The sequence below is a fragment of the Bos grunniens genome, chromosome 3, assembly GCF_055505025.1.
Source record: "Bos grunniens cultivar Pamir isolate PY7600 chromosome 3, Bosgru_T2T1.0, whole genome shotgun sequence".
Lineage (NCBI taxonomy): Eukaryota > Metazoa > Chordata > Mammalia > Artiodactyla > Bovidae > Bos > Bos grunniens.
The window spans coordinates 15,835,568-15,858,472 of record NC_141167.1 but is presented as its reverse complement, the minus strand read 5'-3'; the positions used below and the strand labels follow the sequence as shown (position 1 = coordinate 15,858,472).

At 50.5% G+C, this 22,905-nt stretch overlaps 1 protein-coding gene across 5 annotated transcripts in view; it reads left to right on the top strand.

Moving 5' to 3' along the window:
* The window catches only part of RIMS3 (regulating synaptic membrane exocytosis 3), a 42,486-nt gene extending 23,112 nt beyond the window's left edge, over window positions 1-19,374 (top strand). For 2 of the 5 annotated variants that reach the window (XM_086381336.1, XM_086381342.1), the window contains exons 5-9: window positions 4,575-4,716; window positions 8,159-8,271; window positions 11,802-11,903; window positions 12,245-12,384; window positions 13,319-13,789. In XM_086381336.1, coding sequence (XP_086237462.1) covers window positions 4,575-4,716; window positions 8,159-8,271; window positions 11,802-11,903; window positions 12,245-12,384; window positions 13,319-13,531 — 710 coding nt within the window. In that variant the 3' untranslated portion in view covers window positions 13,532-13,789. Of the gene's footprint in view, window positions 1-4,574; window positions 4,717-8,158; window positions 8,272-11,801; window positions 11,904-12,244; window positions 12,385-13,318; window positions 13,790-15,346; window positions 15,599-19,241 lie in introns of those variants that run through there. The other 3 variants (XM_086381362.1, XM_086381351.1, XM_086381372.1) reach the window with 3 other exon arrangements.
* Window positions 19,375-22,905: the final 3,531 nt, after the last annotated feature.

Here is a 22,905-nt window from a genome sequence, read left to right as displayed (position 1 = left end):
TATGCAAATCATATACAGGCCTCTGTATACAGATGCACAGACCCCGATCGTGGAAGCACAGTAACATACATGTACCCTCAGTGGCCCGTGGTCACAGAAACGCATCACACGTGTGTGCACACATACCTCACGGAGCTACATTCACACACTACCTTAATAGCTACCTCCTGATAAATACATTATACTTTCCCAAACGGCTGGTTATAGAATCCCACTTATGCCCCAGACTGGTGGGTGACCCACCTCGTCACACACTGTCAGCCCCGGAGCTCACGTCACAGAGGAGCCAGTCCTCCCTCCCCACCAGGACCTCCTCCCTTGGTGGCAACAACCCAGACACCAGCTGGTTTTGTTTTAAAATCTCTTCCTGCTTATTTTGCTCAGAGTAACAACTTCCCTAAGAAACCATCAAATAGGCAGCTGGATGGGGGTGGTGAGGGGGTGGGGGCACCAGAGGATCTGGGGAGAATGAATGCTCCTCGAGACTCCCAGTTGGGGCTGGGGGTGGGGGGGGGATTTTTCCAGGCCTTAAAATAGATTTTTACAAAGCCCTCCACAGGAGCATGTGGGATGGTCTTTTCCAGCAATCAAGCTGCGATGTGGTTTCTGGCTCAAAGAAATGCCAGACATGGAGGGGGCTTGAGATTATTATCAGCATCCCTGGGTGGGCATGGCCCCTGTGAATGTGCCTGATAAAAGGGAGTCGGGGAGATGGGGATCTAAGAATCTAGGAGTTGGGCTAGAACAGGACCAAGGGGGTGAGATTAAGGTTGGGAGACTAGATTAGGACAGTGGAGGAGATATTGGGCCCCAGGAGGCTGGCTTTAGGAAACCAAGCCCTGCTGATCCCTGGCTGAATTGGCTGATTCAGCTTTAGACCCAAAGGTCACTTCATGCCCAGATGCTTTGGAGAGACAGCGTTCCAAGGCCAGGGCAAGTGCCTGAGTCACTGAAAGACATGTCAGTGATGTGCCTGGGACTGTCTACCTACCCAGACTCCACAGTCAGCAGGCAGGGATAGCAGACACCAGGATGACCTCCAGCCTTTTAGAGGAACAATCAACAGTGGGGTTTCTGGATCACTTGTCTCTGCAGCGTGCAAGGGCATGGATGGAGGCCTGGAGAGGGGGGCAGGGGAATTGCCCACTGCCCTTTTAACTGAAGGCCTCTGTGAATCATCCAGTTGCCAAATGTCAGAGCAGAAAGGGGCCCTGGAGACCCTCTGGTCTGGTGTACTCATTTCATTGATGAGGCATCTGAGCCTGGAAAAGATAAGAACTTTAAATTGACCTTCAGAGAGAACCCTGTCATTAACTACCGGGGCAGCTTAGGCAAGCTGCTTCACCTCTGTGAGCCCGCTTCCTCATTTATAGCTTGAGGACAATAATACATGCCTTGCTGAATTGTCCAGGGGACTGAATGAGATAGGATGTGTAGAGGTACCCCCACCTCTTGCCTGATACATAGTAGATACTTGGTAAATTGTTGGTTATTATTACTGATGGTCACACAGTAGGGCCAAAAAAGAAGTGACTTCTTTAGCCACCCCTTGCTTGTAGCACACTCCCCTCCCATCTACAATTCCTTGTCCCTGTTTTTTTTCTCCCAGGCCTTGGGGTTGCCAGTGTCCCAGTTTAGAGCCCATCCTCCTGGATGGACAGTCTGGCCTCAGAGGGAGGTATGGGGCTGATCACTGTGGACACTGGCCCTGGAAGCTCTGTTCCGGGGTAAGATCCTAGCAGCATGACCCTGCTGCCCCTTCTGGGATGGCCCAGTTCCCTGAAGGACAGGGCTGTGTAAAGTGGGGACAGACCCCTCTCTGGGACCCAGTCTTCTGGGTTCTGGGTCTGCCCATCACAGGATCTTCCATACCTCTCATTGACTTGAGCCTTGCCCGTTCCCTCCTCTTCATTTCAAAGCCTGGATGATTGCACCAGCCTCCCCTCTAGTTCCCTTGCTTTTTGCCTGTTCCTTCCATTTTATTTTCCTCATGTTGTCCTAGAAAGGCCTCCAAAAACTCACCCTGAAACTTTAGAGGACTAGTCCTGGCTCTCACTTGAGGGACCTTGAGAAATTCACTTTCCCTCTGGGCCTCTGTTTCTTCTGTAAAATGGTGGTTAAAAGTCTGTCTCCCAGCTTCCTTCTAGATCTAACATTCTTTAGGTTGTGGGAGCAGAGAGGAAAGTGGGGTCAGAGTTTTGGGTTCCCAGGACACAGGTGGGTTCTGGCCTGGCCTTCAGCTGGGTCCACACAGGGCCATCTTTGGCTGTTCTTGCCTTTGATCAAACGGAGCTTCTCTTTTCAGTACCAAGGACAGCTGCTGCCTCGCTCTGGGCTCTGGAGTCTGGACCAGGGTGGGGCAAGGGCTCAGGATCGTTCCAGGAGATCCCCTGGGGAGTGCTGCTGGAGGCTGACTTCCTCTTCCTTGTCTGTGGTGGGATAGATGGGATGGCTCCTGGAGTCTGTTGGTCCCCAAGGACCACAAAATTGTTGCAAGCAACTTGGTCCAATTCTCTAGGGAGAGAGGCTACGTAAAATTACTTCCTAGATCAACAGGGTTCAGATACTGGACTGGTGTGAGACCAGTAGAGGAATTTTCACTGAGGTTGCAAGACCTTCCTTCCCACCCAGAGACGTAGGGTCTGGACTTTAGGGTCCTCATCTGTGAAATGACAGGGGCATTTCAGGATTCTGTGACTCCCCTAAGCAGGGGCTCACAGTAGGTCAGGCAGCTCAAAGAAAATAAACCTTCAAATGGGTCAAAGCTTTCCTAAGCTCTAGAAGTGGGGAGTTTGGGGTCATGAGTAGTAAGGTTCTGACATCAGCTCAGGGTATATGTTGGGGGGATTTGAGGTGAAGGAGGATAAAGTGCGGCCCCCACAGACCCTTCTGTCTTCTAACTGGATTAGAGGGGCTGTGGCAGTTAGGAGCAAGGGACAGGGCAAGTCTCCCCACCTATAATTATTTCCCAGTCCCGTGTGTAATGGGACACACACCATTTGTGGATTTGCATCCATATATATGATCGAGCAGATGGGTCCAACTGCTAGTGCTGTGGTGTGAAGGTCACATGCGTGTGGCAAACCATGTCATGTGTACATATGACAAAGACTTGGTAGGACCATTTGTGACTATGTGACTGATGTATGAACATAACACATGACCTTGGATGTGAGATCACTGTATCAATATATGTGATTGTTGGCAGTGTGTGTGCCTGAGTAAAAGAAATGCATGAGCTAATATGACTCTGTGTGAATGTGTGTGTGTGTAAGAGACACAGATACTGATGGTCTTACTGATTCCTGGATAGAGGCTATTCCAATATCCCAGAAGCTAGCGAGGTTTCAGAGAAGACATGCCTGCTTACCAGCATCCCACTGCCAGTCCCCCACCCCACTCGCCAGTGCTGCTGCCCCTCTCAGCCTTTCCTCTCCCAGTGGGACTTCCTGAAAAATAAGTAGGGCCAAGCAGGAGGGTAAAGTCCCTGTTTCTCCCAGGCTGAGGTCTTGAACACCCTCTCCCAACCCACGAATCGCCAGGGTGACCAGCTCCACCTTCATCTTCAGTGATGGGGGGCCTCTCCCCATCACTGTAAGCACCACTTCCTTCCCCATCAAGCTCCTCAGGCATACAAGCTCCAGGAGGGGAAGTCCCTGCAAACCCACACACTGTCTTCTGCCCCTACACTGCCCCAGCCCTGCCCCCAGGAGGAGAGAGTGTCTAGAGGGACCACACTGCAATGCTGAGGAGGTTGCCATGGAAACCAGGCAGGATGGTACACTGCTCAGAGAAGCAGAGTGTCCCATGTTCCTTGCAGGACAAAAGAGGGGGGTTAGAGATGTCAAGCCCACCCCCGCCCCCCACGGGAGGTACGGAGACACTGAGGGTAAGCTCTCAACACACAGCTTCTGAGGTTCTTCTGTAGACCTCTTCCTCAAAGCCAAAATCAGTTCAGGTCAACCTAGCAGTCTCTCTCTGACTTCTTTCTCTAGTGGCCTCTCCACACACAACCCCCTTCACATTCAGAGCCACATTGACAATGGGTGTTAGTTTGTGAGTGGCCAGAGTTTGTGTGGATTTTTTTTTTTTATATAGGACCTGTGAAGGTTTCACAGAGGTGGTTTGTGATCTCCGGGAGTGATAGGGCTCATGACAGTACTTGGAAAATGAAAAACAAATCTGAGGATTCTGGAGAAAGCAAACTTTCCAGAAGAAGAAACTTAACCCTTTGGGTCAAGGGCTGAGATTGAGTGGGAAGGTGTGGGTCAGGGGATCCTGGTGAGGATGAGGCTGAGGGACAAGGGCTGAATTCTGCTGACTGCCCACCCATAGCCCCAACATCTCCATTGTGCCTTCAGCCATCCTTCTCATCTACTTTGCGTCACTGCGTTGAGCAGGATCAGGGGTCAGGCTGTGGGCTGGCTCTAGAGGTCATCTCAGATTGCCACTGCCTCCAGTCAGAGCCCTGCCTATTCTGTACCCTCCCAAGAGGTTGACTTCAGCAGTGATCTCAGCGAAACCTCATCAGCGATCTGACCTTCTTCCCTCTCTGTGCTTCGGGGGGGTCACAGAAGGGGCCACCAAGAAACTGCGCAGCAACATCCGGCGGAGCACAGAGACGGGCGTTGCCGTGGAGATGCGGAGTCGGGTCCCTCGCCAGGGCAGCCGGGAGTCCACAGACGGGAGCACCAACAGCAATAGCTCCGATGGCACGTGCGTTCAGCCCACCCCCACCGTGTCCCCACCCTCCACCTGGGTCTTCTGGTCACCAGCGCAGGGTTGGAAAATATGGTTGGGTTTGCAGGCCAGATATCTGAGTTCCTCTGTACTCCTGCCTCCCTCTGTCCCCGTCCCCTGGACACCGGCTGCCTGGGCCCCAGTCTCCCTATTGCTCCTGGCCGCGTTTCCCCATCAGAATACTCCAGTGGCCCAAGAGCAGCCCATCCCTCTGGTATGTTTCATGCCTCCCACCTCCCAGGGCTTACGTGCCCTTCCACTCCAGGGGAGAGAGCTAGAAAGGATATGGGCTTCTAAAATCTTTTAAATGCAAAACAGCTGGTACAGCTCAGATGAATGGCATTCTCACAGGTGGACTTACTGTGAGATATATATAATCTCATATACATATATATATAACATAAATATATATGTTAAATATATTTCTTACATATGCATATGGGTTGCAGTCAAAAATTTGAAAGTCTCTGGGTTAGATATTCCCTTGATCTCTTCAAATCTATGAAATGATGGATATATGATTAAGATGTTCTGAATCAGCTTCATTAAGGCTCAATAATTTCAGAATTCTATGGCCCCATTATTTGAGATTCTGTGATCATGTCTCACTACTATGCCTGCTTCTGTGAATGCGAGTAGCTGCTTGGATTTATCTTACCATATGCAGGGCATTGCTGGCTCTTCAGATCAGGGCCTCTTATTCTGCGATCTACCAGTCAAAAACAGTGTCTCAGTCAATACAGCAACCCTCAGGGATGTTGGTGCTACCAGTATCTCCATTTTACAAGTGGAGAAACTGAGGCACGGGAAGAGGGTATGGCACCTTCCCAAGGTCACAGCTATAAAGTGGTAGTGGAGTCAGGTTTTGAATTAAGGACATTCGACCCTAAAATCTTTGTTCACAATCTCAGCACTGTCGATACTAAGCTCCTGAAATTCTGTGACCTCAAGAGTTATATTTCCCTTTGTTGTTATCCTTTCTCTTTTTTAAAAAAACTGAAGTATAGTTGATTTACAATATTATGTTTCAGGTATATAGAAAAGTGATTTGATGATGTATATGTCTATATTATTTTTATGATTCTTTTCCATGATAGTTTATTACAAGATATTGAGTGTAGTGCCCTGTTTATAGTTTAATATGGTAGGGTATATCTGTTAATCCCATATGCATAGTTTATCCCTCCATCCCTCCCCTCTGGTAGCCATTATGTTTGTTTTCTATGTCTGTTTCTGTTTTGTAAATAAGTTCATTTGTGCTATTTTTTAGATCTCACGATATATGGTATCTGTCTTTCTCTGTCTCACCTAATTCACTTAGTGTGATAGTCTCCAGGTCCATCCAGGTTGCTACAAATGGCATTGTTTCACTCTTTTTTTATGGCTGAGTAGTGTCCCATTGTATGGGATACATTTTATATATATATATAGATAGATATTTGTGGATATATAGTACACCCACCTTCTTTATCCATTCATTTGTTGATGGACATTTTGATTGTTTCCACATCTTGGCTATTGTGAATAGTGCTGCTTATGAACATCGGGATCATGCCTACTTTTTTTTACATGTGCACACTATATTTACTTATTCACTTTATTATTTATTTTTGGCTGCACTGGGGCTTTGTTGCTGCCTGCGGGCTTTCTGTGGTTGCGGTGCAAGGGCTTCTCACTGCAGTTGCTTCTCTGAACACAGGCTGTAGGCACATGGGGTTCAGTAATTGCAGCACAGAGGCTCGTTAGTCGTGACTCTCGGACCCCAGAGCGTGCAGGGCTCAGTACTTGTGGTGCATGGGCTTAGTTGCTCTGCAGCATATGGAATCTTCCGGGACCAGGGATCAAACCTGCATCCCCTGCGTTGGCAGGCGGGTTCCTAGCCACTGCGCCACCAGGGAGGTCCATCATGCCCGCTTTTGATATTGTGTGGGATGGGTGTCTAGCCTTGGGAATACTGAGTTAAAAGGTGCGCTAGTGTTCTTATTGTGATGAGAAATATTTCATCATATATATGTATTCACAAGGCATGTTCAGTAAACTCCCTCTGGGCCATTGATATGTCTGAGACCTAAGAAGTTGAAATAACTTAGCAAACCTGCGAAGTAACTTTTGGTTCTATTGAGATGATGACTTTTATAACCAGCCTGTCTTTTACAGATCTGTGGAGTTTTTGAGGCAAGTGCGTGAATCAAGACTGTCAGCTATTCATTTAAATTTTTCAGATCCCACTATCCAAAAAACATGATGTTAGACTACTGCTAACTCTGGCCAATAAAAATGGATGGGCCTAAAAGCCCCTTCCTAGAGAGCGGAGGCTGAGCCTGGCAAGGGAGAGACACAGGCCCTTCTGATAAGTGTATTCAGCCTGTCTCCCCTTCCTGCCTGTCTCTGGCCAAAGGGGACTCAGGCCAAAGGGTCCAACGGGGGGTTGCTCCTGGGCCAGCCTTTTCTCTCTCGAGGCAGGAGCCTGGGCAGTCCTAGGAGATCTGGGAATATCCTGTGATCCATTATAGCCCCTGGGCAGTTCTGGGCCAGCCCTCCCACACCTGTCCTTTCTCTGCTGGCCACACCCAGAACATCTAGGCTTGAGGACATGCAAAAGTAGCACATTTCCTATGACGGTCACACCAGCAGCGGCAATAACTGCCGCCGATCGTTTCCTGTCTGTCTGGAACTTCTCCTGCTCCCTCTGCCCTAATCCTCACCATCACCCTGGATGCATTGAGTGTCAGCTCTGTTTTGTAGGCAAGACAAGTTTCTTACCTCTTGGCGCGTCCGTTTCCTCATCTGTAAAACTGGATTATAGCTCCTGCCACCCACAGTGGTTGTGCAGATGAAATGATACCCATCTGGAGCGTGTAGTACACTGTTGGCATCTGGCCAACTTTCAGTCACTGTCAGTTTTTCTCACAACTATTTCCACCCACAGCCATGGACCCCCCCCCCAACACTTGTCATTAATCTCAACCCTGTAATTGTGTTATTTCGGTCTCAGTTACTGTTTAGGGCACCACCTGACATTCCTGACTTAGATTTCAAAGTCATAGTCAACTCAACCTGTTTTTGGAACTTGCTCCAGGCATTGAAATATCTGACCTTTGTCTCTGGTTCTTGCCATTAACACCCCTGGTGAGGACACAAAGTATCTCGCAAGTCCTGCCTTTTCAGGGTCACCTTAGAAATCCTAGCACTTGAAGATTTAATATCATGATGGTTAGTCTCTTTGCTCAAGTGACATCAAAGCCTTTTTCTGTAATGTGCAGAAATGAACAGTTCTGTTTTCCCCAGTCACAGTGGCATACTTTCAGTATGTCCAGGGGAGATTGGGGCACAGAGGGAGTACCCAGTGCCCCAGGGGCAGCGCTACTGCGTCCCGCCACCCAGATGCCCTCACATACCCTTCTGCCCCCTTCTTCAGGTTCATCTTCCCCACCACCCGGCTTGGGGCCGAAAGCCAGTTCAGCGATTTCCTGGATGGGCTGGGACCAGCCCAGATTGTGGGGCGACAGACACTGGCAACACCGCCGATGGGTGAGTCTTCTTCTTTTATTTATTATTTATTGTAATCTTGGCTGCGCTGGGTCTTCAGTGCTACACATGAGCTTTCTCTGGTTGCAGCCAGTGAGGGCAGCTCTCTAGATGGGGTGCTCAGACCTCCTTGCAGTGGCTTCCCTGTTGTGGAGCACGGGCTCTAAGGCTCTCGGGGTTCCATTGTTGTGGCGCGTCGGCTTAGTTGCCCTGAGGCAAGTGGAGTCTTCCTGCAGGAGGGATTGAACCCACGTCCCCTGCACTGGCAGGCAGATTCTTAACCATTGGACCATCAGGGAAGTCCTGGGTGAGTCTTCTTAAAGGCAGGGTGAGTAGGGCAGTGGCAGCCAAGCAGCAGACCAGGTGAGCTCAGCAGGGGCCCCACATGATGCAGTACAAGCCGCAGAAAGGAGCCCTCACTCCAGCTCTTATGCCAGTGAGGAGGCGTCAGCATAGCGAGCCTCAGTCCCTCCCACGGCAGAGAGGAGAGGGGTTCCAGCCTTTCTCTGCTGGCCACACTGCAGCAGCTTTTCTGGCACATTCCCGCCCTCACATCACCACTCTCACCCACTATCTCACCACCTACCATGCGCCCAGCAGTGCTAGTGCCAGGCATAAGATGGTGAACAAAGATTATCATGGCATCGACGTCCACGGAGTCTGCTCTGTCACTGATTCTTTGTGGGACCTTGGGCAAGTCACATCCCTTCTGTGAGCCTCAGTTTGCTCATCTGTAAGATGGGAATAATAATGCCTGCCTTAGTTCTGCAATCTGAAGACTATTTTTTGAGTCCCTGTTTGATGCCTTGCATGAAATAGTTCATTTACGCCTTAGGAACCGTGTCTTATTTGACTTGCTACTTCTAACAGTGCCTGGCACCTAGAAGCCTTTTGGTAGTTTTCTCATCCCTCCTCGCAGTAGCTAGCAAGTACTCCCTATGGTCTATTCTTGGTCCTCTTAGCTGCAGTTCTGGCTCCTTCCCCCTCTCTCTCCCTCAGATTCTGGCTGTGTTGGCTTCAAGCAGCAGCTCCCAGGCTAGCTTCCCTAGAGATGCCCGCTCGCCTCCACCCCTCCCTCCCCATCAGTCTGACCTGAGCAGTGTCTGACCCAGACGTCTGCACTCAGCCCTCGCATAGACAGTTTCTAACCTTCGACCTCACAGCAAATGAGAAAGTTGAGTGCAGACAGTGCCCTGCTGTGACCATGCAGTGGAGCTGACATTCCATTCCAGGCCAGGACTCCTCCCACTGCACTGCCCTGTCTTCCTGGAAACGGCTCACACAGGAGCCTTTGTCTACTGGAAGAGGGGTCCATAGGGACTCTCAGAGGGTAAGTGGCAGTTCCCATCTGGCTCTTGGGTGGGATTTGGCTAATTCCCAATCCTTGCTTTCAGGCTTTTAAGGGCCTGGAGAATCTGATTTTTCCAGCTCTAGGCCCAGCCAAGGGCTGGGTGGCGGTGAGAAAAACCAGCCACTTGCACAAGGCTTATGCGCCATCTCAGCCTGGAACACTCGTGTATGGCGCCCCCTGGTGTCCTAAGTTGGGAAGGACAGGTTTGCATTGGCTCTCCTTGTTGGGGATATTACGTTGAGAGTTGCTGCTGCTGCTAAGTCGCTGGAGTCGTGTCCGACTCTGCGCGACCCCATAGATGGCAGCCCACCAGACTTCCCCGTCCCTGGGATTCTCCAGGCAAGAACACTGGAGTGGGTTGCCATTTCCTTCTCCAATGCATGAAAGTGAAAAGTGAAAGTGAAGTCGCTCAGTCGTGTCCGACTCTTAGCGACCCCATGTACCGCAGCCTACCAGGCTCCTCCGTCCATGGGATTTTCCAGGCAAGAGTACTGCAGTGGGGTGCCATTGCCTTCTCCGAACAGTGAGAGTTAAGATTAATTAATTCCTGAGACCTCCCCCTCCCCATTCCGCACGGGGAGGTCAGGAATAGCTAGAGGGAGAGGGATGAATTGCAGGATGTATCCTGAAAGTCCTAAGTCCCCATCTTCCAAAGTGTGCAAATGCGCAGTGGCGTAATGGCTCAGAGACTCTGAAATGGGTGGCTGAGCCCAAAGTCTGGCCCATTTGAAATTTTCTGCATCAGGCTTATGATTCTGAACCCCCTTTTTTGGCCACGCAGCATGCAGGATTTTAATTCCCTGACCAGGAGTCAAACCCATGCCTCTGCAGTGGAAGCAGAGTCTTAACCACTGGACTGCCGGAGAATTCCCTCTGTACTCCTCTGAAGGACGTCCCAAGTGACTAGCAAAGATGGGCACAATAAAGGACAGAAATGGTATGGACCTAACAGAAGCAGAAGATATTAAGAAGAGGTGGCAAGAATATACAGAACTATACAAAAAAGATCTTAATGACCCGGGGAAACAATGGAAACAGTGACAGACTTTATTTTCTTGGGCTCCAAAATCACTGCAGATGGTAACCACAGCCATAAAATTAAAAGACTCTTGCTCCTTGGAAGAAAAGCTATGACAAATCTAGACTGTGTATTAAAAAGCAGAGACATTACTTTGCAAACAAAAGTCCATCTAGTCAAAGCCATGGTTTTTCCGGTAGTCATGTATGGATGTGAGAGTTGGACCATAAAGAAGGCTGAACACTGAAGAACTGATGCTTTTGAGCTGTGGTGTTGGAAAAGACTCTTGAGAGTCCCTTGGACTGCAAGGAGATCAAATCAGTCAATCCTAAAGGAAATCAATCCTCAATATTCATTGGAAGGACTGATGCTGAAGCTGAAGCTCTAGTACTTTGGCCACCTGATGCCAAGAGCCAACTCATTAGAAAAGACCCTAATGCTGGGAAAGATTGAAGGCAGGAAAAGGGGATGACAGAGAATGAGATGGTTGGATGGTATCACTGACTCAATGAACACGAGTTTGAGCAAGCTCCAGGAGATGGGGAAGCTCAGGGAAGCCTGATGTGCTATAGTCCATGGGGTTGCAAAGAGTTGGACATGACTGAGCGACTAAACAACAACAACTCTGTACTCCTGGGACATCTCCTGCTTTCCTCCCATCCTTTGTCAAGGGTGGGAACAGGCCCTTGTTTCCGGGGCGTGCCTCATGGCCTGGGCAGTCTTGTATCTTGTCAGCTCTCCAAACTGATATTCTTTAAGTATCTGCTTGACGTTTATTTAGGGGAGTAGCTGATGGCCACTATGTAGATGGTGAAGACATCTATTGAGCACACAGCCTCCCCTGTCTTCCTGATACAGAAATCTGTCCCCAAACTTGCTATTCCTCTCAGTGAAACAGAGCCCCCTCCCTTCTCCCATCCCAGCTTACCTTTGTGATTCCCTAAGCAGGGCCGTGGAGGGTCACGCCCCCACCCCACCCCAAGGGCCCTATCAAAACATTTCTCAACTGCTTTAAATTGGCCTCTGGAGAGCAGCTCCAGCGCATGCAGTTTTTGTCCTTCTTGTGCCCTTTCCGTGCTGGAGCATCCTCTGCAGACTGCATGCTGTGGGCCAGCCTGCCCCTTGGTCTGACTCTGCCTTGACGGTCCTCCTTCTCCCTTGCAGGGGATGTGCACATTGCCATCATGGACCGGAGTGGCCAGCTGGAGGTGGAAGTGATTGAGGCTCGGGGTCTGACCCCCAAACCTGGCTCCAAATCCCTCCCAGGTGAGGCAGAGCAGCTGAGATGAGGGATCTTGGAAATGGGGTCCTGCCAGGGAGGGATTCACAGCTGAACTCTGGGTCTAGCAAGTCCTGGCTCCCCACTGACCTAATCAGTATTTTCAACAGTGGAGTCATGGATTGCCTGGAAGGCCAGTGGGGGGCAGGAATGGGAGGGGAGGACGGAGGAGTTGGTATTCGAGTCCATCTTGTCCACCTGCTGTCCACTGGTCAGCTCCTCCTGCTTACCCTGCTCCCCTCCAGGATCATGTGGAAGTTAGGGGAAGGGGCAGGCCACAGCAGTTTCCCCGGGACCCCTCCCCATCATGCTCTCTTCCGTCCCTCAGCCACCTATATCAAAGTTTACCTACTTGAGAACGGGGCCTGCTTGGCCAAGAAGAAGACAAAGGTGGCCAAGAAGACCTGTGACCCCCTGTACCAGCAGGCTCTGCTCTTTGACGAGGGACCGCAGGGCAAGGTGCTGCAGGTGAGCATCACGAGGCCAGGGAGCGGGGCAACTCTCAAAGACTACAGACTGTCATTTAAAATTTACTTACGGTTTATCCTGTGCCAGCACTTTAATACCCTTTACCCATTTTTTGTTACAACCTAATGAGGTGTTATTGCCTCCTGTTGATTGATAAGGAAACCAAGGTTTGGGGGGATAACTTGATTGCCCCCAGGTTGCACAGCTGGTAGGTAGAAGCAGGTTTTATTTTTTTAAGATTTTTTTGTTTTGATGTGGACCATTTTTAAAGTCTTTATTGAATTTGTTACAATATTGCTTCTGTCTTATGTTTTGGTTTTTTTTGGCCAAGAGACATGTGGTATCTTAACTCCCCAATCCGGGATCTAACCTGCACTTCCTTCAGTAGAAAGCAGATTCTTAACCACCGGACCACCAGGGAAGTCCCCTAGAAGCAGAGTTTGACCACCTTCTTCCACCAGGTGGTAATGTTTATCATCATGATCCAGCAGCAGAGCGATAGCTGTGGCCCGGGTCCTGGACTCTCAGCCTGCTTGCAGCTCTGGAAGCCTGTCATCCTGGATGCTAGGAGGCTCTGGAAGTCAGGGCCAGCTTCTAATCCCAGCTGTGCCACCAACTGCTGTGTATCTTTGGGTTAGTTGTTCGCTCTGAGCTACATTTCCTTTTTGTGGAAATGATCCGTATAGCACCTCTACCTAGATGGTTGTAACAATGGAGAGAATATATGTAAAGTCTGTACACCATAATGCATACCATAAATGCTTAATAAGCATGGCACACCGCAAGTGCTTAATAAGTTGTTGCCTGAAGTCAGTCTGAGTTCTGCGTCTCGCAGTCCCGTGTGCCCTGGCAGTCTCTACACGGTTCCTCGGCCACCGCCCAGCCCTGGAGTTGGAGAGCTGGCTCAGCTGCTCTCTCTTCCCCTCACTGGCAGGTGATCGTCTGGGGAGACTACGGCCGCATGGATCACAAGTGCTTCATGGGCATGGCCCAGATCATGCTGGACGAGCTGGACCTGAGCGCCGCAGTCACCGGCTGGTACAAACTCTTTCCTACGTCCTCCGTGGCAGACTCTACGCTCGGCTCCCTCACCAGGCGCCTGTCCCAGTCCTCCCTGGAGAGCGCCACCAGCCCCTCGTGCTCCTAAGGACCTCAGGGAGAGGCCGGGTGCGATGTGAGAAGGGGCATGGCCGCCTCCCACTTCCCCCTGTACATAGTCTCCACGTCTTTCTGGCTCCCTTGCCCTGCTGCATGCCTGTTGGCTCCTGGGCCTGTCCCAGCTGTCTTTGGAGACTCTAGCGCGTGTACGTGTGTTTGTGTGTGTGTGTGTCTGTGTGTGACCATGTTAGATCTATTCATTTGTCTGGGTGTAGTCTGTCTTGGTGACTATATGGGCTGAAACCCATGTCTCTCCGTGTCTCGTTGTAAAGAAACCCAAAGGAGAATTGTGTGGCCAGGACTCCCCCCGCTGAATCCAGGGGTGGAAGTGGGGGACACGGCCGTTGGCTCCTCCCGCCTGGCCCCGGGCTCAGGGCAGAGCCTGCGTGTTCCCACCCGTGCCTGTTCTTGGTGGTCTCTGCTGAGTTTTCCGTCTTGTCCTTGGTTCCACTGCTGCCTCTCCCAGCACTGCTGCTCTTTTTTGAGGAATGTAGCGTCCACTGCAGCCGGCCACACTGAGGCCCCTCTGGGAAGCCTGACACCCTCCTTTCCACCGAGCTCTCCAGCCGCTCTTCCACCGAATGCACCCACAGCATGTAGCAGCTCACCTAGGGCCCTGGCCAGGGCCCCGGGGAGCAGAAGATGCTGGGGAGCTGAGGGCTTGGAGATCGCTTTCTCCCTCCAGCTGGCACCTCCCCCTTCCTAAAAGTGAGATCCGAGGGGGTGTTGGTTCCCAGGGCTGCAGGCCAGCTACCTTGGCAGGAAGTGCGGGTGCCTCCTTTTGCATTGTTCACCTCCCGTCTCCCTTTAAGCCTCCTTGCTTCCGACATGCCAAAGGAGCTATCCCAGTGGACCCCAGGAGGTGCGGACTGGATGGTCTTAACCTGCAAGAGGTTGGCCTCAGAGGGGGTGTTGTCCGCCAGAGTGGGCAGCCCCTGACAACACCCATGTCCTTCCCAGGCTCTGAGGGTGGTCCTGTGCCCCTCGGGGCTCATCCTGAAGGGGCCTGGCTTGTTGAGGGGCCATGGAGGGCGGGGCTGCTGGCAGGAAGGAGGAGGGCTGGGACTGACTTGCTCTAAGAATCCTGTCCAACCTTCAGGGATTAGCTGCATGAAGCTGACTATTAGGGGCTCTATTTTTTTTTTTTTTTTGCTCATTTCCAGACCAGGGTCTGTGTTTGAGAGCTCAGACTTTCTGAAGCTCCAACCTCTGGGCTCCCGCACAGCCTGGTTCTACACTCTATAGACCATGACAGTCACCAGCTCTGTACAAGCAATACTCACCCCCTCGGCCTCCCTGCCTCCTGCGCCTCTGCCGCTGCCCTCCGGAGAGTAGCCGGGCCTGCTCTTGACGCCACACCTGTCTCTGCTGTCTTTCCACCTTTGTCTGGTTGGAGCTTTCCAAAGCCACTCAAACCCTGACCTGATTGGACAGCTGGGCCCCTGGGGGTGGGCACCAGGGCCTGGACTGGACCTTGTGAGATGCCGGCTGGGAATCCTGAAGTCTGGCTCGGGAGCCCAAATCTGTCCCTCTGCCTCCTCGGGTCTAGTGTGAAAGGCGAGAGGTTGCCCAGGAGATGGACATGGCGGGGTCAAGGTCTGGGGCCCCCCTGCCCCTTCCCCATACCTCACCCCCGAGCACGGCATGACTTTCACCCACATACGTGGGGGGAGCCATGGGGAGGTGCTTGGACTCCATTCATCACAAAGCCAGGTGGACATGGGGATGGATGCTGAGGCGGGGACATGGAGGCAGAGGCTCTGAGACAGACCCTTCTCCACCAAGGGGTTTCCTTTTCTGGCAGGATCCGCATGGGGCTGAAGCCAGGGCCTGACCACCTCCCTCCCAAGAAAACTGCCCACGGACAAAATGTGGGTGAGGGCAATAAGAACTAACAAAACGAGAGCCTGGGCTGACTCCTGCCAGAGCCGGACGGGAACTGTTGTGTTTGTGGAGAGAGAGAGAGAGGAGACAGCTGGGTTGAGTTTTCTCTTTCTCAGAAATTCTCTTCTGACATTGGGACTGGGTAATGCATTTCTCATGTGTCTATGGCAAAGGGCTCTCTGGTCTTGGATCCTAGGGTGGGGAGAGGGAGGAAACGCGCTTGCAGAAGAGTATTTGTACGTCCTATGGGTGATGCAGAGCCGTCACCCTCAGAATGGTGTGCAGATACTCAACAGCTTTGGAGTTGGGGGATTATTAGTGACCCATAGATTCCCAGCTGGCATCTCACAAGGTCCAGTGTGGATCTTTCCTGATGTGGCATGGAGCAGTGACACCCAGACTGTGTGGTCACCCCCAGGGAATGAGGCTCTCAGAGAGGGTGTCACCCTTCCTCCCCGAGGAACCCAGGAAGACAAAAGATGGGGAGCTACCAGCTGAGGCTGCTGCTGGGGAGTGGCTGCTGGTCCCTTGCCTCCGGGGAAGGTTGGCTAGCAGGGGGCACATACTAGCCAGAGGGGTGGCCTGACCTGTCCTAGAGGTGGGCCACTCCATTGGTTCCGCCTCACTAATGGGCAGTCCTTCCCCACCCAAGTCGACCTTGGGGGATTATTGTTAACCCTTTGTACCAAATCAAGTTAATCCAGTTACTCCACCTGGATTTTCTCCCATGAGAATGAAGTCTAGTGAGGCTCCATATGTGTGTGGTGGTGAGTGGCTGGACTTACAGGTCTGTCTGGGCCTCCTGGATGCTGGGGCCTGTCTGAGAGGCTGCTCTGGAGGAAGCCTGTCCCAGTGGAGGAGGGAGCACTGTGACTGCTGGCCTTCCCTGGAAGGGGGAGCGTCCATCCCTTGAGGAGGGCATGGTGGGAAGGGAAGGAACATGATTCCTCCCAGGCACTGTTAGAGGCAGTGTCACAGCTCCACATGCCCGCTCCTTACCCCAGGGGACCCTGGGGCTGATGCCAGGCTGGGCTTTTTGTCACTCCATCTCCCTCTGCTCAGGCAGGTTTCGTGGAAGACGTGGCACAGACAGCCAGCCCTGCAGCGCTGCCGGGCTGTGGGCAGGAACCATGACAGATGATTCAGAGCATCTGTCTTCATGTTTCTGCTGTGTTCAATCTGTCCCACTTCCTTCACAGACTCCTTTCCTAAAGGGATAGCTGTGATGGGCCTTTGGTATGAATCAGACTCCAGCGAATGGGGCCAAGTCTTGGTTCTTCCCTGAAGGATCGCATCTCTTTTGTCAAACCATCTCCGGAACTACTCCCCACCCAGTCTCTCGCCCAACCCAGCACTCTTAGGAAAGGAGGCTCCCAGTATGCAGCGAGCCCAGGCACTTGCAGCATTTCAGGGGGCCGAGAAAGAGGGTTGCCCCTCTTGCTCACCACTCATGGGATCACTGGTTCTTCCTGGGGCCTGACCCCCACCAGGGCCAGCATGCCTGAGTTCTTTACTGCCAGCCTTGAGGAAAGCAGAAGCCTCCTGCCCCCTTTAAAGACTCTAGAGCCCTGCAAGGGCACTTCTTTGGAAATGAAATGTAGCACAATCTCAGACTGTGTTACCAGGAGCCCTGGCACACAACCAGGGTCCTTGTTCCACACCCTGCAGCCCAGGAGAAGCTGGGCTTCCCGCCCCCCACCCCCACCCCCCAGCCGGGACTCCAGAGTTCCTGATAACCTCTGAGTCCCCATCTTCTTCAGCCCAGAAAGCAGCAGGGCTTCAGAAAGGCTGCTCTTCTGCTTCTTTGGTTGCTTCCTGCACTGTGTAACCCTGTGGACAAATTGCTGCCTTTGCTCGTCGGGGGAGGGGGGGCGTGTCCTTCAGGACCAGGAGGCCGGCCATCCGGCAGGGTATCTGCAGTGGCTGCCAGGAGAGGGAGGGGGAGAGGCCTGCTGCCCGCCGGCTCCTTTCTCTCTCCCTTTCTTCCTCTCCCCAGAGTTTTCTTCTCCAATATCCTGACCCAGAAAGAGGTTCCTTAAAATGCTGCTTCCTGTACGGGACTACTGTCCACCTGCATGATCAGGGAGGAGATAGGAACGTAGACTCGTCCCCTACCTTCTCCCTTGAGTCTGCTTTTCACTCAGGTCAGAAGAGATTGGGGCAAAACAAAAACAGTCGAGACTGAGGGGCAAGCGTGCCTCGCCTGATCCAGTGAGGCCTGATGGGGACTGGATCGGCCTGGGCTTGCTGGGCAAGGGTTATTTTGAAAGAGTGCCTGAGCATCTCAGAGTGATGTCAGTGATGCCAAAGAGAGCAACTTGGTCTCCTCGGGCAGCAGCTCTGCCAGCTGAGCCGCACACGTGCGGCTCAGGTGTCGGCATGCCCCATGGCGGGACCTTGTTCTCTGACAAAGGGCTTAATCTTTCCATGTAGCAAAGCAACTTCCTCTCCCCCCAACCCTGAGCTCAGGCCTCTGTGGGCCCAGTAAGGCTGTGCTTGTGAGGGAAACTTGCCTTCTTCCAGGGGCACAGACTGGCTTGGGGAGGATGCTCGCCACAAAGCATGCGTGTTACTGCTCCAGGAGAACCTCCCTACATTCTGGTTGGAAACTTGGCCAGCAAGGGTAGGAGCCTTCAGCCTCCCAGGCAGTTCACATTGATGCCAGGAAGGTCCTTGGGCCTGGGTTCCAGAGAGCTTGGCAAACAGAAATGGGCCCTGGGAATCCCAAAGGCAATAGAGCATCCGCCCCAAAGGTCAATGGCCTGGACAGCTGGCTACAGAGAATCCAAGGCTGTTACATACAGAGAAACTGTGACCTTATGCAAGTCTCCTCCTTTTTCTGGGTCTCAGCTTCCTCATCTGCAAAACCAGAGCATTTGCTAGTTATTTCATGGTTCCCTCCAGGTTTTTAAAGTCTGATCTGGAGCTGATGAGGATTGTGAGCCTGATATACCTGGCACCTGGTCTCACAGGCTGGTTCCTTCCAGCCCTGGGGACAGGTCCTCACCCATCCACGCCCAGATGCTGCTTCTGACAAGAACTCTGGGAATCCTAGCAGACTCTGCTCCTTCCACCTCCTCGTGGTTTATTGTTCTCTTCCTCTTATGTGATGAGATAATTAAGGGTTGTCTGCAATGGACAATTTCCAAGGTGCTGATGTGAGGTTACAGCCTCAGCTGCATCCTGCGTAGGTCAGTATCCCCACCAGCAGACGATGCTGGGTCGGTCCTCATCTCTGCTTCTAGAACGGGATCTGTGGGAGAATCTTAAAAGAAGAGGCTCTCTGATGGGAGGAGAGAGGGAACTTATTTCCCTTCAAAGTATTTTGCTTCTTGAATAAAAAATATATATATATATCACTCTTTTTCCAGAATGCCTTTTGCAGACACCATCTCAACAGGCAGAGTGGCTGCTGCTTCCTTAGGAAAAGCTGGCCTGATTGTTTCATCCACTCCTTGAGAATGTAAATTCACAGCAGGCAAGAACCCCTTTTTTAGAGTTTCCAAATGCATCCTGCAGAGAGAGAGCGGATAGGGACTGACAAGCACACTGTTTAGATAAGAAGCAGTTAGCCTTTTACATTTTCTATATGCAGCATCTTCCCAAACTCGTTGTGGCTCCCAGGTGGCAGGTGGATGGCTGGGAAGGACTACCGGCTGTTTCTTACAACATTCTTGCCAATTCCCTTGAGGAGAAAATCCTTCACATGGCTTCTGCATGTACAGTATTTGGGCAGCACCAAAAAAAAAAAATTATTAAAGTCAGTTTGAAAATGGTTTCACGTGTTGCTTTCTGAAGATGGTTCTTAATTCTAGGAGAGAGCAAACAGTTCCAGAGGACTGAAACAAGGAAGAGGAAGATGCCTCGGCTGAGAAGCAGAGAGAAGTACATCTCAGAAAAACCCCTCAAAGATCTGACCTGGAAAAAAAAAAAAAAAAAAAGATCTGACCTGGGCATCTGGGAAATCTTGTCACAATGTGTCACTGGGCCATAGAGTCTGACTGCTTCAGGCAGCTTTCTGGTTCTGTTCCCAGGATCCCTGCTTACAGGCCCTCAAAGCCTTCTATTCCCACATATTCCACAAGGGGCGCCCAGAACCAAATAGAGGAAAAGGTTAAATGGAGCCGAGGCCGCTGCCCTTGACCCACTGCTGCTTTCTGAGCACTTGGGTCCAGAAGCTCTGCTCAGGCATGGCTGGGCAGTCTCCTTGCTCAGCCACACCTGATACAAGCAGTAAGCGTAGCTGTTGACCTCCAGTGCTGTGACCCCTGGAATACCCCTTTCTCTCCTTGCCTCAAGGAAGGATATAGTCACTTCTGGGCAGTGCCACTGTCCTCTTAGGACTGGATCTGGGGGTATGGAAGATGGATAAAGTATAGCAATGTCACAGCACATGCTTGCCAGGAGAAAGGCTGGCACCTGCCTGCCAAGAGCCTTTCAGAGTAAACTCCACTGCTTCGGCTCTGGCCCTTAACCTTGCAGTTCCACTGGACACCACCTCTTGTTGGAAGGCTCATGAGACCTGTATCTAAGCTCTGGTACCCCGCCCGCCGCCCCCACCCCCCACCAGCATTCTGTCTTTTCTTTCTTTCCCACTTCTGCTCTCTGAGACATCTCATATACTCTCATGGGTTTTAAGAACTTCCATGCTTCTAACCAGTAAAAAAAAAATTTTTTTTAAAGAGAGTAAAATTAAGAAAAGAGGAACAGACAACAAAACTGAGATCCATAGAGACATTCTGAAAAGATGTTCTTCAAACAGAAGGAAAACGGTACACACTTCATAGGGTTATTGGGGGAATTCAAGTGAGGTAATATGTTTAAAGTGCTCAGAACAGTGTCTGGCACATAGCATTTACTGTGTTTGCCATTGTAAAGAAATGATGGAATGGCTGAAATGTAAGAAAGAAATGTGAGCAAAGAAATAAGATTAGTAACTATTAACATACAGATTATAAAACTAATAATCCTTTTTAAAATTAAATATAGTCATGAACTAAAATACTAGAGAACGATAGCACATACATTGGCCCTTGGAATGTTCTTGGAGGTGAAAGATACTGAATAACTTCAATCTTAAGCATCCATTCTAAAATCTAGAGTAAATACTAAGAAAATACAAATGGAATCAAGTAGATTCAAAAATCCTACATAGAAACTATGACGCTTAGTAGTGTATTAAAAATGGTATAATCATGATCACCTGCACTTCCCAGGTGGTGCTAGTGGTAAAGAATCTGCCTGCCAATGCAGGAGACGTGGGTTCAATCCCTGGGTTGGGAGTACCCCCTGCAGTAGAAAAGAGCATCCCATTCTGGTATTCTTGCCTGGAAAAGTCCATGGGCAGAGGAGCCTGGTGAGCTACAGTCCACGGGGCTGCAAAGAGTTGGACACAACTGAACACACACACGTGCAATCAACTGGTGTTTCTCCCAGAATATAAGGGTGATTCAATAGAAAAGTTCTCTGTAATTCACCACATCAATAGACTAACAGAGGAAAATAATTATCCTGATGCAGAAAAAGCATTTTGTACGGTTTAATTCTATTTGTAATAAAACTATTGTCAACTTTCTTGATTTGATAAGAGACCACTCTAATGGCAGAAACCAAAGAGGAACTAAAGAACCTCTTAATGAGAGTGAAGGAGGAGAGTGAAAAGGCTAGCTTAAACTAAATATTTAAAAAACTAAGATCATGGCATATGGCCCCATTACTTCATGGCAAATAGAAGGGGAAAAAGTGGAAGTAGTGACAGATTTCCTCTTCTTGGGCTCTAAAATCACTACAGATCGGGACTGCAGCCATAAAAGCAGAAGATGTTTGCTTCTTGGCAAGAAAGTGATGACATACCTAGACGATGTGTTGAAAAGCAGAGACAGTACTCTGGCGACAAAGGTCCATATAGTCAGGGCTATGGTCTTCCCAGTGGTCATGTACAGTTGTAAGAGCTGGACCCTAAAGAAGGCAGAGCGCCAAAGAATTGATGCCTTCGAACTGTGGTATTGGAGAAGACTCCGACGGTCCATTGGAGGCTCTCAAACTCTCAAGCAAGGAGATCAAACCAGTCAATCTTAAAGGAAATTAACCCTGAATACTCGTTGGAAGGACTGATGCTGAAACTGAAGCTCCAGTATTTTGGTGACCTGATGCGAACAGTCGACTCATTGGAAAAGTCCCTGATGCTGGGAAAGATTGAGGGCAGAAGGAGAAGAGGGCATCAGAGCATGACATGGCTGGATGGCATCACTGATGCAATGGACATGAACTTGGGCAAACTCCGGGAGACAGTGAGGGACAGGAAGGCCTGGTGTGTTGCCGTCCTTGGGGCCACAAAGAGTCAGACATGACTGGGCAACTGAACAACACATACACCAAAAAGCCTGTAGTAAATGTTATGTTAATGAAAACATTTAATGTATTCTCTAAGATCAACAGAAGAAGAATCAATGATGTTTCTTGGACCTGGCAGAGAACTGATGTTGGAAGGCAAACTGCTACCTTGAAATCTGGAGAGCACACACAGAGAATTAGAGCTAGTCTGTGATTACCAGGAGAACCCGCTGGAGCCAAAACCTGATGGGAGCACTTAAATGTTAATACTAACAAATTTCTGGAGGCTGAGTGTGAACTACTTTGGGTATGATCGACAGTTAGAGGCTGGCAAGGGTGCATACTTTTATGGGCTTTTTTTCTAGGCACCCACAGTAGAGATCTGAGAAAAATCTAGTGGTCTTTTTCAGGGAGAGGGTAAAAGTTCTGAAAAACATCCAGAGTCTCCTCCATGACAAAGGCCTACTGTCCAGGGAAAACACTGAACTGACTCATTGGAAAAGACCTTGATGCTGAGATAGATTGAAGGCAGGAGAAAGAAGGGAACGACAGAGGATGAGATGGTTGGATGGCATCACCGACTCCATGGATATGAATTTGAGCAAGCTCTGGGAGTTGGTGATGGACGGGGAGGCCTGGTGTGCTGCAGTCCATAGGGTTGTGAAGAGTCAGACACGACTGAGCGACTGAACTGAACTGAACTGACCCAACCCTGGGGGAGGGCATTTTCCCCACTCAGGGGCCCCCTAGATTTCCTCTCTCACCTAAGAGGGGATGAAAAGCTCAAAAAACACTTGTGAAAGTCATGACACAGGGAAATGGACCCATTAAAAGAATGAGGTGCAATCATATTATAGAAGGCTTCCTCTGCCCCACAACTTATCCCCTACAAACAGGGCTCTAATGGCTTACAGTTGAAACAGCTGCAACACACAGCCTATTAGGGAAGCCCCAAATCAAGAGGGGAGATTAAAAAACTGGTCACCAGCGGAATTTGAAAATCTATGACACCTATGTGCATGAGACCATCTAACCATCTCATCCTCTGTCGTCCCCTTCTGCTCCTGCCTTCAATCTTTCCCAACATCGGGTCTTTTCAAATGAGTTAGCTCTTCGCATCAGGTGGCCAAAATACTGGAGCTTCAG